Source organism: Cetorhinus maximus, unplaced genomic scaffold, assembly GCF_964194155.1.
Source record: "Cetorhinus maximus unplaced genomic scaffold, sCetMax3.hap1.1 HAP1_SCAFFOLD_501, whole genome shotgun sequence".
Lineage (NCBI taxonomy): Eukaryota > Metazoa > Chordata > Chondrichthyes > Lamniformes > Cetorhinidae > Cetorhinus > Cetorhinus maximus.
The window spans coordinates 124095-138246 of record NW_027596443.1 but is presented as its reverse complement, the minus strand read 5'-3'; the positions used below and the strand labels follow the sequence as shown (position 1 = coordinate 138246).

Below are 14152 nucleotides of genomic sequence, written 5' to 3'. Positions count from 1 at the left end.
GGGTTGTAACAAACCACCAGAAAAAAAGGGAATGAAACTGGACGGACCCCCAGCATCGACCTAGGCACCGGAACCCTGCAAAGTCCTCCTTACTCGGGGCGACTGTCTCACAGACTAGTCAAGCAACAGCCTGACAGTCAACCTCACGGAATCATACCTTACAGATAATGTCCCAGACATCCCTGGGTATGTCCTGTCCCACCGGCACTGTGGTATACAGTCAGGAGGGAGCTGCCCTAGGAGTCCTCAACATCGACTCGACGAAGTCTCATGGCATCAGGCATCAGGCCAAACATGGGCAAGGAAACCTCCTGCTGATTACCACATACCACCCTCCCTCAGCTGATGAATCAGTGCTCCTCCATGTTGAACATCAAGGGTGCAGAATGTACTCTGGGTGGGGGACTTTAATGTCCATCACCAAGAGTGGCTCGGGAGCATCACTACTGACTGTGCTGGCAGAGTCCTAAAGTACATTGCTGCTAGACTGGGTTTGCGGCAGGTGGTGAGGGAACCAACAAGAGGGAAAAACATACTTGACCTCATCCTCACCAACCTGCCTGCCGCAGATGCATCTGTCCATGACAGTATGGGTAGAGTAACCACCGCACAGTCATTGTGGAGACAAAGTCCCGTCTTCACATTGAGGATACCCTCCATCGTGTTGTGTGGCACTACCACCGTGCTGAATGGGATAGATTTCAAACAGATCTAACAACTCAAGATTGGGCATCCATGAGGCGCTGTGGGCCATCAGCAGCAGCAGAATTGTACTCAAACACAATCTGTAACCTCATGGCCCGGCATATCCTGCAGTCTACCATTACCATCAAATCCTGCTTTTTTTTTCTAACCCGGCCAATTACTGTCCCATCAGTCTACTCTTGATCAGTAAAGTAATGGAAGGGGTCATCAACAGTGCTATCAAGCGGCACTTGCTTAGCAATAACCTGCTCACTGATGCCCAGTTTGGGTTCCGCCAGGGCCACTCAGCTCCTGACCTCATTACAGCCTTGGTTCAAACATGGACAAAAGAGCTGAACTCCTGGGGCAAGGTGAGAGTGACTGCCCTTGACATCAAGGCAGCATTTGACTGAGTGTGGCATCAAGGAGCCCTAGCAACACTGGAGTCAACGGGGATCAGGGGGAAAACTCTCCATTGATTGGAGTCATAGCTAGCACAAAGGAAGATGGTTGTGGTTGTTGCAGGTCAGTCATCTCAGCTCCAGGACATCACTGCAGGAGTTCCTCAGGGTAGTTTCCTCGACCCAACCATCTTCAGCTGTTTCATCAATGACCTTCCTTCCATCATAAGGTCAGAAGTGGGGATGCTCGCTGATGATTGCACAATGTTCAGCACCATTCGCAACTCCTCAGATACTGAAGCAGTCCATGTCCAAATGCAGCAAGACCTGGACAATATCCAGGCTTGGGCTGACAAGTGGCAAGTAACATTCGCGCCACACAAGTGTCAGTCAATGACATCTCCAAAAAGAGAGAATCCAACCTTCACCCCTTGTTGCTCAATGGCATTACCATCACTGAATCCCCCACTATCAACATCCTGAGGGTTACCATTGACCAGAAACTGAACTGGACTAGCCATATAATTACTGTGGCTACAAGAGCGGGTCAGAGGCTAGGAATCATGCAACAAGTAACTCACTTCCTGACTCCCCAAAGCCTGTCCACCATACAAGGCACAAGTCAGGAGTGTAATGGAGTACTCCCCACTTGCCTGGATGAGTGCAGCTCTCATAATACTCAAGAAGCTGGACACCATCCAGGACAAAGCAATCCACTTGATTGGCACCACATCCACAAAAATTCACTCCCTCCACCACCGACACACAGTAGCAGCAATGTGTACCATCTATAAGATGCACTGCAGGAATTCACCAAGGCTCCTTAGACAGCATCTTCCAAACCCACGACCACTACCACCTAGAAGGACAAGGGCAGCAGGTAGATGGGAACACCACTACCCGGAGGTTTTCCTCCAAGTCACTTACCATCCTGACTTGGAAATATATCGCCGTTCCTTCACTGTCGCTGGGTCAAAATCCTGGAACTCTCTTCATAACAGCACTGTGGGTGTACCTACACCACATGGACTGCAGCACTTCAAGAAGGCAGCTCACCACCACCTTCTCAAGGACAACTAGGAATGGGCAATAAATGCTGGTCCAGCCAGCGAAGCCCACATCCCGTGAATTAATAAATAAGAAAAAAGATTCTATTAAATTGATTGTTTATGTTTCATTTTTCAGTCCTAAAGTACCTTGGCTACAGAATCATCCCCTCTTCCTTTTCCATTCCACTGAATAGTCTGCTATGTATTTCCAATCTTTCCTGTTTTTGTTTCAGATTTCCAACATTAACATATTTTTTGCTTTTTATTCTACAATTTAAATCTTAACCCTATTTTGAAAATCAGAATTACACTGTCTATCCTTCAGTCCAGTTCTTGAATTTATGGAACTTCTTAGCAACTTTTGCTTAAAATTTTGGGTTCAACATCATATGTAATGTTGGTGGTCACTCAATGTCAGTATCAACACTCAAGGCCAGTAAGAAAAGAAAAATAACATTTATATTGCATTTTTCATGCCCTCAGCATACTCCAAAGCACTTTACAAACTGCTTTTAAGTGTAGTCCATGTTGTTTTGTAACCACATGGAGTAGTCAATATGTGCACCGGTTGAGGGCTAAATGTTGGTCAGAGTTGACTGAGGAATAAAGGTTGGTCAAGGTACTGGGGAAACTTTCTGCCTCTGCTTTGAGTAGTGCCACGGGATCTTTTGCATCTACCTGAGCAGGCACATGTGGTCTTGGCTTGACGTTTCTTCTGATTGACAGCCCCTTCTACTGTACAATGTTTCCTCATAGCTCACTGTACTATGTGCTGCCATCCTAGAATGGGTCTTCACCTATCAACCCTTCGACTCAGAATGACTCAAAGAAATATATACATCATCCTTGTTCTTCTAATTTTCTCATTTTCCTCTTCTCATTTTCCCAAGGACGATTATCACAATGACTTTCCTGTTTGACCAGTTTGTTATTTGTTCACCTTGAGTTGACAGTGATGAAACAAATGTTTTTATCATTACAAATTGCCAGACAAACTGCCTCTACACTTCCCCTTCAGCTATTATAGACATGTAACCGATAACATTTGTAAACAAAGCATTTATATTTGGAGGAGAAGCAAACATGTGACTTTCAAAGTTAAAATGTCACCATGATGGAATTAGGTTCTCGTCACAAGATTAAAGGTTCAAAGCCCATTCTAGAGACTTGAGCACAGAATTTAAGCTGACATGTTAGTGTGGTACTGAAGGAGTGCTTTAGCGTTGGAGGTGCTGTCAAACTGAAGCTCATCTGCCCAATCGGAAGGATCCCATGTTACTATTTAAAGTGGATAACATTTTGTCCTCTCTCAATACATTTAAAACAAATTATTTGATCATTATTTTATTGTTATCTGTAGAACCTTGCTGTTTGCAAATTGGCCACGACCTTTTCCTAGTAACTATACCTCAGAGATACTTAATTGGCTGTGTAGTGATTTGGGATGAACTGAGTTTATGAAAGATTCTGCATTAATGCAGGCCTATTCTTTCTTTCTTAGACTTCTGTGAATGTAAATGAATAGTCTTTGCTAAATGGCTCAGGCAATGAGGTAGCACCCATCAGATATAATTTTCAAAACTGTACAGTTTCTTGGCACAATATTTAGACTCAATATTTAGCTGCCTTTGCTTCATCTGTTTTCAAAAGAAAATTGTGTTAAATGGCACTACATCCAGCAGCCACTATACTATCAGACAGCTGTGGCAATGAATTTTCACCCTCCATTTTGAAAAGATATGAATATCACAATCTGCCGCAGTACATTAATCACACATTACTTTTATTCATACTTCCTGGTTTCTAAGCTTAGCAAATAAGATTTCTGTTTGTACCTGTAGCATAAAATAAAAATATATCAAGAACCTAAATACAAGACCTGTACATATTCTAATGGGTCAAATTCTACATCTGTAATTAAACAACCTTGGTCAAGAAAAGAGGTCAGAGGCTTTATAAAACTAGAAGAAAGTACCTACATGAATGTAAAGAATAGTAATAGTAATAAAGAAGAGATCCCACGGTGAGGACAGGACAACAAAGGGATGTTAGGAAGGTAGTAAGAACTGCAAAAAAAGAAATATGAGAAATACTTTATGAGATATGAAGGATGACACTAAAGTCTTTACAAATGTGTTATGATAGCAGATGGTAAATGCTGAGCTGTTCAAATCCCAGAGGGAAACTTGAAACAACTGTCATAACTAATTTTCAACTTGTATGTTTTGAGATGTGGGCTTTGAATTGAGTAATAAGACCACCAAGTCTTAGGAGGTTTTTGTAAAACTAAATTAAACATTAATTCATAAGAGAAATGATTTTAAATACATACACAGATCTACAAATTACTACTATGATCCTTCTAAATCCCTTAATCAATCTAACTCCCATTAGCTAACACTTTCATTAAGGCAACAGTAAGACACCTAGATTTTAAAAGACCCAGGCAAAGAAACATGATACCCTGAACAAGTCGAATTCAAAGTGAGTTCTCTTAACTTCAGTCCCTGGAGGCGGCAGTTTGGTACATACAGGCTACAGGCTTTTCACACTTGTTGGATTTTAAACTGCCTACCCTTACACACAGCCTTCACTCCTTTATACATATTTCCCCCTTTGAATGCAAATTCCCATTGTTTCACTATGTATTTGGACTTTATCTTCCTTATAATAAAAACCTCTCATAGTACGAAGTTTTACCAGTAATCTTTGGGAAAAATAAACACACTGTTTCTTAACTTCACCTGGCTAAGTGACACATTTCCCCCTCCTTTGAAAACAATCCAGTTTGATTTATTTAAAAATGCAAATGTCCTTTTACCTTACATTCTAAACTTCCCATGTTTACCTGATGAACATTTCAAACCTAACTTCTCTTCTTACATCAAAGTACCCTGACTAGCTGCCTCTAATTCAATTAAGTCTCACGCACACACATATACACATCCCACTATTACTCTATTTTACAATAAATTCCAATAACATTACAGAAATTGTATCTTCCTGACAAATGTACTAAGAGAAAGAGGGTAGCTAAGCTAATATGGACCCATTAAAGACACTTGTAGATAAATTGTAATTGAAAATAAGGAATTGGCAGATTTGTTAAATGACTATTTTCTATCAGTCTTCCAGGAGAGGAAGAAGATAAACTACCAGAGGTCTAACGAAAACTAAAAACAAACCACTGGTAGGATTTTATTTGATTGAATACAAGTTAAAAGAAAATAAGGTAATGGAAAATATAATGAGACTGAAGATAGACAGATCACCAGGACCAGATGGTTTTCACGCCAGTATATTAAAAAGTAAATTACAGCTGCTTCAGTTATGATCCTCTCTCTTGTTTCAGGAATAGTACTCTTGTACTGAAAACTACCAACACCACTCCACTATTTAAGAAGGGTGGGACAGAAAAACCAGACGTATTTAGGTTAACATCTATTGTGAGGAAGTTACTGTAATCTGTCATTAAGCGCAGAATGACCGAGCACTTGGAGAAATACGAACTGATTGGAGCACCATAGCATGGATTTGTAAAAGTTGTTATGTCTAACTTGCGTAGTTGAACTTTTTGAGATCATTAACATAGTTGATTAGGAAGTGGCTATTAACATGGACTTCCCGGAAGCATTCAGTAAAATTCCACATAAGAGACTGCTAGCAAAAATGAATGTATATGGAGCTGGAAGCAACCTATTGAGATGACAGAAAATTGGCCAGGAGTAGTGTAGGAATAATTGATATATACGCCAACTGGTGTGAAGTGATACCACCTAACCACCGCCACCAATGCCTCCCTCCCAACACCCTGCTCTCCCCACCCACCCCCAGATCTGTATTGGAGCCTTAGCCTTTCACTATATTTATCAATTGCTCAGATGAAGGAATAGAGAACATATATCCAAACTTGTTAAGTTAGGTAATGCAATAAGTAGATGGGAGCAGAAACTTACAATGGGACTTTAATAGATTAAATGGAGAAAAACTGTGGCAGATGAGGCTCAGTGTGGGGAAATTTAAGTTCTTGATTTTGGACGAATTGGAAACATCTTCTAGAATGTCTACCCTATTGAACTCTTTCATGATTTCAAAGATCTCGATCAGGCTACCTTTACCAGAAAAAAAAGTCTGAGCCTAATCAGTCTTTCCTGGTAGTTGTAACCTGTCAGTTCTGGTACCATCCTTGTAATTTTTTGGCACTTTTTCTAGTGCCTCTATGTCCTCTTTGTAACATGGAGAGCAGAACTGTGAATAGCACCTCTTGCTTTTTGAATTCTATTCTGTTGCAAACTGTTTTTTTTGTATTTGTAATAGCTTCATTAACTTGCACTGCTACTTTTAATGATTTAGGAATCTGCAACCCTACATCTTTGTTAAGCAAGGGTATTAAGGGATGTGGAACAGAGGCAGGTAAACAGAGATAAGGTACCTATCAGCCATGATCTAATTGAATAGCACAACAGGATCATGGAACTGGATGTCCTATCTCTGTTCCAATGGTGGTTAAAGGTCACCAATAAGTGATCTGATTATCAAAATGCACTTATCCAACAGGGAAAAGAACATCTGACATTCCCATTAAATCACATTGAATGGCAGGGAAAATATTGTTTTCAAGAACATAAGAAATAGAAATACGACCCGTCAACCTGCTTCACCATTCAATATGTTCATGGCTGATCCTGGGCTACAATGCCACGTTCACACTCGCACCCCATATCCCTTGATTCCCTGAGACACCAAAAATCTATTTAACACAATCTTAAATATATTCAATGATGGCTCATCCACATCTCTCTAGGGTAGAAAGTTCCAAAGATTCACAACCCTCTGAGTGAAGCAATTTCTCTTCATCTCAGTCCTAAATGATTTGTCCCTTATCTTGAAACTGTACCCTCTTGTTCTAGATTTCCCAGCCAGGGGAAACAACATTTCAGTATCTATGCTGTCAAGCCACTTCATGATCTTGAGTGTTTCAATGAGATGTCAGCTCATTCTTCTAAACTCCAGAGAACATACAGGCAATTTACTCAGTCTCTCATCATAGGACATACATGCTCACAAGATAATTACAGATGGGGAAAGGTCATTCAGTCTATCTTAGTTTTTCCATCAAGAATGATCCTAAAGTCCTCCCACTGCACAACGCAATTATTTCAAGGTTTTCATTTCTACTACCCTATCATTCATGTATTGGTTACTCATTGTGAGAAGAAGAATTTCCTGATATCAGTCTTATGTTTGCTTTTTAATAGTTTGTAGTGTTCACCTGCACTACACTTGCAGTTTTAATATTCAAGATTTAGTTGCATTATGTTAAATATTTTATATACTCTACAAGATCAACACGCAGCCACTTCCTTTCCTATCCTTCCTCGTAACTCACACCTTTGACACTTGGGTTCAACTTTGTGGTTCCCTACACTTCCACCACAGCTTTAGTGTATCCCAGGTGTGTTGGTGATCAGAAATGGATATTGTACTTAAGGTGAAATCTGACCAGAACAATGCTGTTTAATCATGATTTCCCGAAACCTTATAGTTTTCAAGCTTGTGTGGCTGCTGCTCTGCATTGGTAAGACATGACAGGGTCAATTTTGACATTTCAGTGGTCAACTGACAGAACACATTGGCTACCTGCCCATTTGACAGCGAAGAGGCTGCTGTGATTTTGAGGCCCCAGTCTCATTTGAATTTGGCAGTTGAGCAGTGAATGCCAAACAGGACTGCTGCAAATTGCTGCTCTTCAGTCTCAGGAATGTCAGCTGGTTAAAATACAGACAGAGGCACACAAATAGGGGCTTGGAAGGAATGAACATGATTCTAGTCAGGCAGTGGCCTGCATTTGTTTTAAAAAAAGCTCATTTGTGGAATGTCGGTGTTGCTGGCAAGGCCAACATTTATAGCCCATCCCTAATAGTCCTCGAGAAGGTGGTGGTGAGCCCTTTATTGAACCACTGTAATCTGTGTGGTGAAGGTACTCCCACAGTGTTGCTAGATAGGGATTTGCAGAATTTTGATCCTGTGCCTATGATGAAGGAACAGTCAAGATGGTGTGTGATTTGAAGGCAGTGGTGTTCTCAAACACCTGCGACCTTTGTTCTTCTAGGTGGTAGAGGTCGCAGGTTTGGGAGGTGCTGCCAAAGAAGCCTTGGTGAGTTGCTGCAGTGCGTCTTGTAGAGGTACAAACTGTAACCAAGTTGTACTGGTGGCAGAAAGATTAAATATTTAAGGTGGTAGATGGGATGTCAATCAAGTGGCTGCTTTTTCCTTGCATGTTATTGGAGCTGCACCCATTCTGACAAGTGGAGAGTATTCTAATACACTCCTGACTTGTGCCTTGTAGGTAATGGAGGGGTTTTGGAGAGTCAGGAAGTGGTGCACTCATTGGAGCGTACCTAGCCTCTGACCTGCCCTTACAGCCACAATATTTATGTGGCTGGTCCAATAATGTTTCTGTTCAATAGTAACCCCCAACATGTTGATGGTGGGGGATTCAATGATGGCAATGCCATTGAATGTCATGGGGAGATGGTTAGAGACAGTTTACTGGTTGGAGACAGTTGGATATCATCCAGGTCTTTCTGCATTTTGGAAAGAACTACTTCATTCAAGGAATTGTGAATTGGATGGAACATTGCAACCATCAGTGTGCATGCCCACGTCTGACCTTATGTTGGAGGAAAAGATGTTGATGAAGCAGCTGAATATGGTTGGGCCTGGGACACTAACCTGAGGAAATCCTGCAGTGATGTTCTGGGGTTGAGGTGATTGGCCCCCAAAAACCACAATCATCTTCCTTTGTGCGAAGTATGATCCAGCCAATGGAGAGCTTTTCCCCTGATACTCAGTTATTCAATTTTATTAGGGATTCTTGGTGCCAACCATGGCCAAATGCTCCCAAGGGCATCACCTCTCCTCATCTTTATGTGGAGTTAGGAGTGTTCCTTTATTTTTCGGTTCCAAAAAAATCATACAATTAAAAAAAAAATTCCAGCTGTTTCCTGATCAGAATGTAAGTATGCATGTGTGGAACAATCTTGATGCAAGTTGTCCTCTGTGCAAGTTACAGAGTGACGATTGCTGAGATTAACGAGGGAATAGGGATACTGAGCCTATTTCAAGGCCCTTAATGCCCGTTAATACTGATTTTTCCCAGGCCCTGCATAGCTTAGAGTCTATTAACATTTCTAGGTTCTTTCAACTTCATCCTTTTAAGCACTGCATTTTACCCATTTTGCTGTTAATTCTGACTCAAATAATTCTTTGATTTCTATCAGATGTAATATTCATACATTTACGAATAGAGAAAGAATCAAAAGCTTGCTCAGTAAAATGGCAACATTTTGTCCAAGAATACCTTAGTGTGGCTCCCTCAGTTTCCAACACATCTCCATCCTTTAGATATGTGTACTGATTGTCATCTTTTCCGATTGTCTCTTTCTGAGGTGGTCGGTGTGAAAGTTTGCTAATGCGAACATCGCCACCTTATAAAATTCAAACAGACACATTAAAAAACTGATCTAATTTATTTATAATCTTCAGAGGATATCCTAGACCTAATTAAGATAAATGTAGACTGTTTACAAATCTGACAACACAAAAGGAATTAGATATAGAGTATGTACAAATGATGAGTTCCGAAGAAGTCATATTGGACTCGAAATATTAATTCTGTTTCTCTTTCCACAGATGCTACCAGACCTACTGAGTTTTTCCAGCATTTTGTTTATTTCAGATTTCCAGTATTTGCAGTATTTTGCTTTTATCTAATTTCTAGCTATATAATGACAAAAGCATATTTTTAATTATTTTCAGAGTAAAGAAACATTCTTTATTAAGATTCACTAATGGTACTTAACAAATAAGACTTGTACTTATGCAAATAAGTCTTGAATGCCCAAATAGAAAACAAAAGTACTGGTAATTTGCAGTTTGCTTGGGTTTCAGTTACCAGTACTGTACAATTTGTTGTCTCTACAGTCTCAATCTTCCTATAGAACAGATATAGAAAATGCAACATCAATCGCCTCTCCTTTGGAGCAACTGACACCACTTGTATTTAGATAGTACCTTTAATGAAAAACATCCCAAGACATATACTGAGGTTTAATCCAAAAATGGTGATGAACTAAAGGAGGAGGAAGGTTAGCTGACATGGACTCGATGGGCCAAATGGCCTCCTTCTGTGCCATAATGACTTTATGGGTGAAATGGGGGTAAGGGTGTTGAGATTTGGCTTGGTGGGGGAAGAGAAAAGCAGCAAAGCTTGCTTGAAAAAATGGTCTCAATTTCACTGATTCACCAGCCTGAGTGAAGAAATTTCTCCTCATCTCAGTCCTGAATGGCCTACACCTCAGACTGTGACCCCTTGTTCTAGACCCCCTAGCCAGGAAACATCATCACTGCATCCTATCTGTTCAGCCCTGTCAGAATTATACATATTTCAATGAGATCCCCTCTCATTCTTCTAAACGCCATTGAATACAGGACTTGTCGACCTAATTTCTCCTCATATGACAATCCTGCCATCCCAGGAATCAGTCTGGTAAACCTTCACTGCACTCCCTCTGTGGCAAGTATATCCTTTCTTAGGTACAAGCCACATGCACCAAGATCTGGACAACATTCAGGCTTGGGCTAATAAGTGGCGAGTACCATTCATGACACGCAAGTTCCAGGCACTGGCCGTCGCCAGCAACAGAGAGTTTAACCATCTCCCCTTGACATCCAACAGCATTACCATCGCTGAACCCCCACTATCAACAGCTTGGGGGGTCTGCATTAACCAGAAACTTAACTGGACCATTGACATAAACACTGTGGCTACAACAGCAGGTCAGAGGCTGAGTATTCTGTGGCAAATGACTCAGCCTCTTGATTCCCAAAAGCCTTTCCACCATCTACAAGGGCAAGACAGGAGTATGATGGAACACTCTCTATTTGCCTCGGTGAGTTCAGCTGTTATGTGGATGGTAAATGCCAAGCTGCTCAGATTCCAGAGGGAAACTTGAAACAACTGCCACAACTGTTTTGCAATTTGTATATTTTGAGATGCGTGCCTTGAACTCAGTAGTAATAAGGCCACCAAGTCTTATAGGTTTCTTACAAAACTAAATTAAACATTTATTTATTAGAAGAAATGATTTTAAGCACGTACATAGGTCTAGAAATTACCACTATAATAACTTCTAACTCCCCTAATTAATCTAACTCCCAGTTACACCTCAACTAAGGCAACAGTAAAACACATAGATTTAAACAGACCCAGGCAAAGCACACACCCTGGACAGTCAAATTCAAAATGAGTTCCTTGTAGACAACAAGGACTCCTGGCTAGGTAAAACATTGCACCCCCTCTTTTGAATTCAAGCCACTCTGGTTTATTTAAAAATGCAAATGTTGCCTTTATACCTCACATTCCCTAAAACTTCAATCATGTTTACCTATTTAACATTTCAAACCTAGCTTCTCTTCAGACATATCAAAGCCTTCATACCAGCTATCTTTAATTCAGTTAAGTCCCCCCCGTACACACACACAGACCCCACTATTACTCCACTTTACAATAAATTCCAAATAACATTATGAAAATTATTATATCTTCCTGACAGCAGCTCCAACAACACTCAAGATCAATGCCATCCAGAACAAAAGAGCCCGTCTGATCGGCACCCTAAGCACCAGCTTAAATATTTGCTCCCTCCACCACTGGCCTACAACAGGTGCAGCGTGCACAATCTGACAAGATGCACTACAGCAGCTCGCTAAAGCTTCTTTTACAGCATCGCCTAAACCCATGACCTCCCCCACCTAGAAAGACAAAAATAGAAAGTACACACCATCCTGATTTGGAAGCATATTGCCATTCCTTCATTGCTTGGGTCAGATCCTGGAAATTCCTACCTAACAGTACTATGGCAGTAACTTCACCACATGGACGGTTCAAAAAGGCGGTTCACCACCATTCAAGCTAATGGACAGTAATTTTTGGCAGGGTGTAAAACCAGAATTTCAACCAATATGGTGGGTTTCCCATTGGTCGTTTAGGTTAAAATTATCCCCATCATGTCTGTTTGTAGTTTTTTATAGTGTCATGTGTCTGGCCTGTGGGGCTAGCCATTGTCTGTTTCGTAAATGATCTGCTTAATTCATCATTGAGTTTGCTGCACCATTGCTGAATCGATTTTCCAGAAAAAACTGGCACAAATACAGAGTAAGATATATTATAATGCCATATTAAGAGTGTATTGCACCTCATACTGTTCTAGCAAATTCTGGCCCAATCTTTCATTATTTAACCTCTCAAATACTTTGCTTATTTTGGTTGCTTCTGTTAGATCTTTTTCACTTATTCTGCCTCGGCTTTTTTCAAACCTGCCATAATGACTATATCCTCTCAATCCTGATATCAATTCTTCCATGGCTCTTATGACTTCCCATTATAGGAAGGGTATAAACAACACACAGTACTCTAGCTGTGGTCTAACAAACACCTTCTACAGATTCATCCTTACATGGTTTTTGCATTCAGTGCTCTTATAAATAAAATACATATTTCCTTTTGTTTGCTATTTCCACCTGGAATCTTGCTTTTAAAGATCTGCAAATTTGACTCCCAAATATCTTTGTTCCTCCATTTCACTGAGAAATGATAAAGGGATTTGATAGGGTAAATGCAGAAAAACTATTTCCCCTGGTGGGGAAATCCAGAATAAGGAGGCTTAACTTAAAATTAGAACTAGACCATTTAGGTGTGAAATTATAGAGTCATAGAGGTCTACAGCACAGAAAAAGGCCCTTCGGCCCATCGAGTCTGCGCTGGTCAAACAAGTACCTAACTATTCTAATCCCATTTTCCAGCACTAGGCCCATATCCTTGTATGCCATGGCATTGCAAGTGCACATCCAAATATTTCTTAAATGTTATGAGGGTTTCTGCCTCTACCACCCTTTCAGGCAGTGGGTTCCAGACTCCCACCACCCTCAGTGAAAAAATTCCTCACATCCCCTCTAAACCTCCTGCCCCTTACCTTAAATCTATGCCTCCTGGTTAGTGATCCCTCGACCAAGGGGAAAAGTTCCTTCCTGTCTACCATTAGGAAGAACTTATTCCACAAAAAGAGTAGTGGAAATGTGAAATGTTTCCACTGTTCCTCAAAAGGCCATGGCTGTTGGATCAATTGAAATTTTTCAAGATTGATCATTTTAGGTTAGATAAGGGTGTTAAGGGATATGAATCAAAGGTGGGTAAATGGAGGTGACATACAGATAGCCACAAACTAATTGAATTCTGAAACTGACCCCAGATGCAGAATGGCCTAATCCTGTTCCTAAGTGCATATATTTAGGACATATTCTCATTCCTTTTTTCTTCAACATATACCACTTCACATTTCTTCATTGAACATGTTCCAAACAGTGCCCATACCCCCTAATGCAGTTCCTTCAACAATTTCTCAGTTTTCTGTATTTTTATTTACAACTTGTATTTATTTACAAAGTCGTTTGAGTTAATATCACCAAATGTGCCTCCTGATAACTGAATGATAAAAGGAGATTAGTAAATGGGTGAGTCTCATATTTATTAGCTGGGCACTTCTGACAATCCTGGGACTGAAATTCCAAATACACTTTATTATAGGTGCAGTTGGCAATTTTTATTTTGCAAGACACATTTTGGATTTCCTTTATTCCTGGTTAAATTTCAAAGGATATTTATCTTCCAATTCACCAGTTCTACAGAGGGCATCAAGAGGGTGTTGGGAAACACATGGGGGAAAGGCAAAGAAAATCACTAACATATTGCTATTTTATGTGATATTTTTTATGAGAGATTCTGAAAGTCCAAATATATCACTTTCACTGCATTTTCTTTTGTCAAGACATTTAGTAGTCTCCTTTAAAAATGTCATTAATTTACTTGAACGGCCTACCATTTACAAATCAGCTTAGACAAATAAAAAGCTCACTATTGCCTCACACTGCAAGCTGTGCACAAAAAAAAAAGTTTTG

The 14152-nt window shown here is 40.4% G+C and overlaps 1 protein-coding gene across 2 annotated transcripts in view; it reads right to left on the bottom strand.

Annotated features, from left to right (window-relative positions):
- The window catches only part of lactb2 (lactamase, beta 2), a 62820-nt gene that overhangs the window by 27749 nt on the left and 20919 nt on the right, over positions 1-14152 (bottom strand). For both annotated transcript variants that reach the window (XR_013574436.1, XM_078535512.1), the window contains exon 3: positions 9498-9624. Coding sequence is in view for 1 of the 2 variants with exons in the window: in XM_078535512.1 (XP_078391638.1) it covers positions 9498-9624 (127 nt within the window). In the remaining variant the exon portion in view is untranslated. The remainder of the gene's footprint in view (positions 1-9497; positions 9625-14152) is intronic.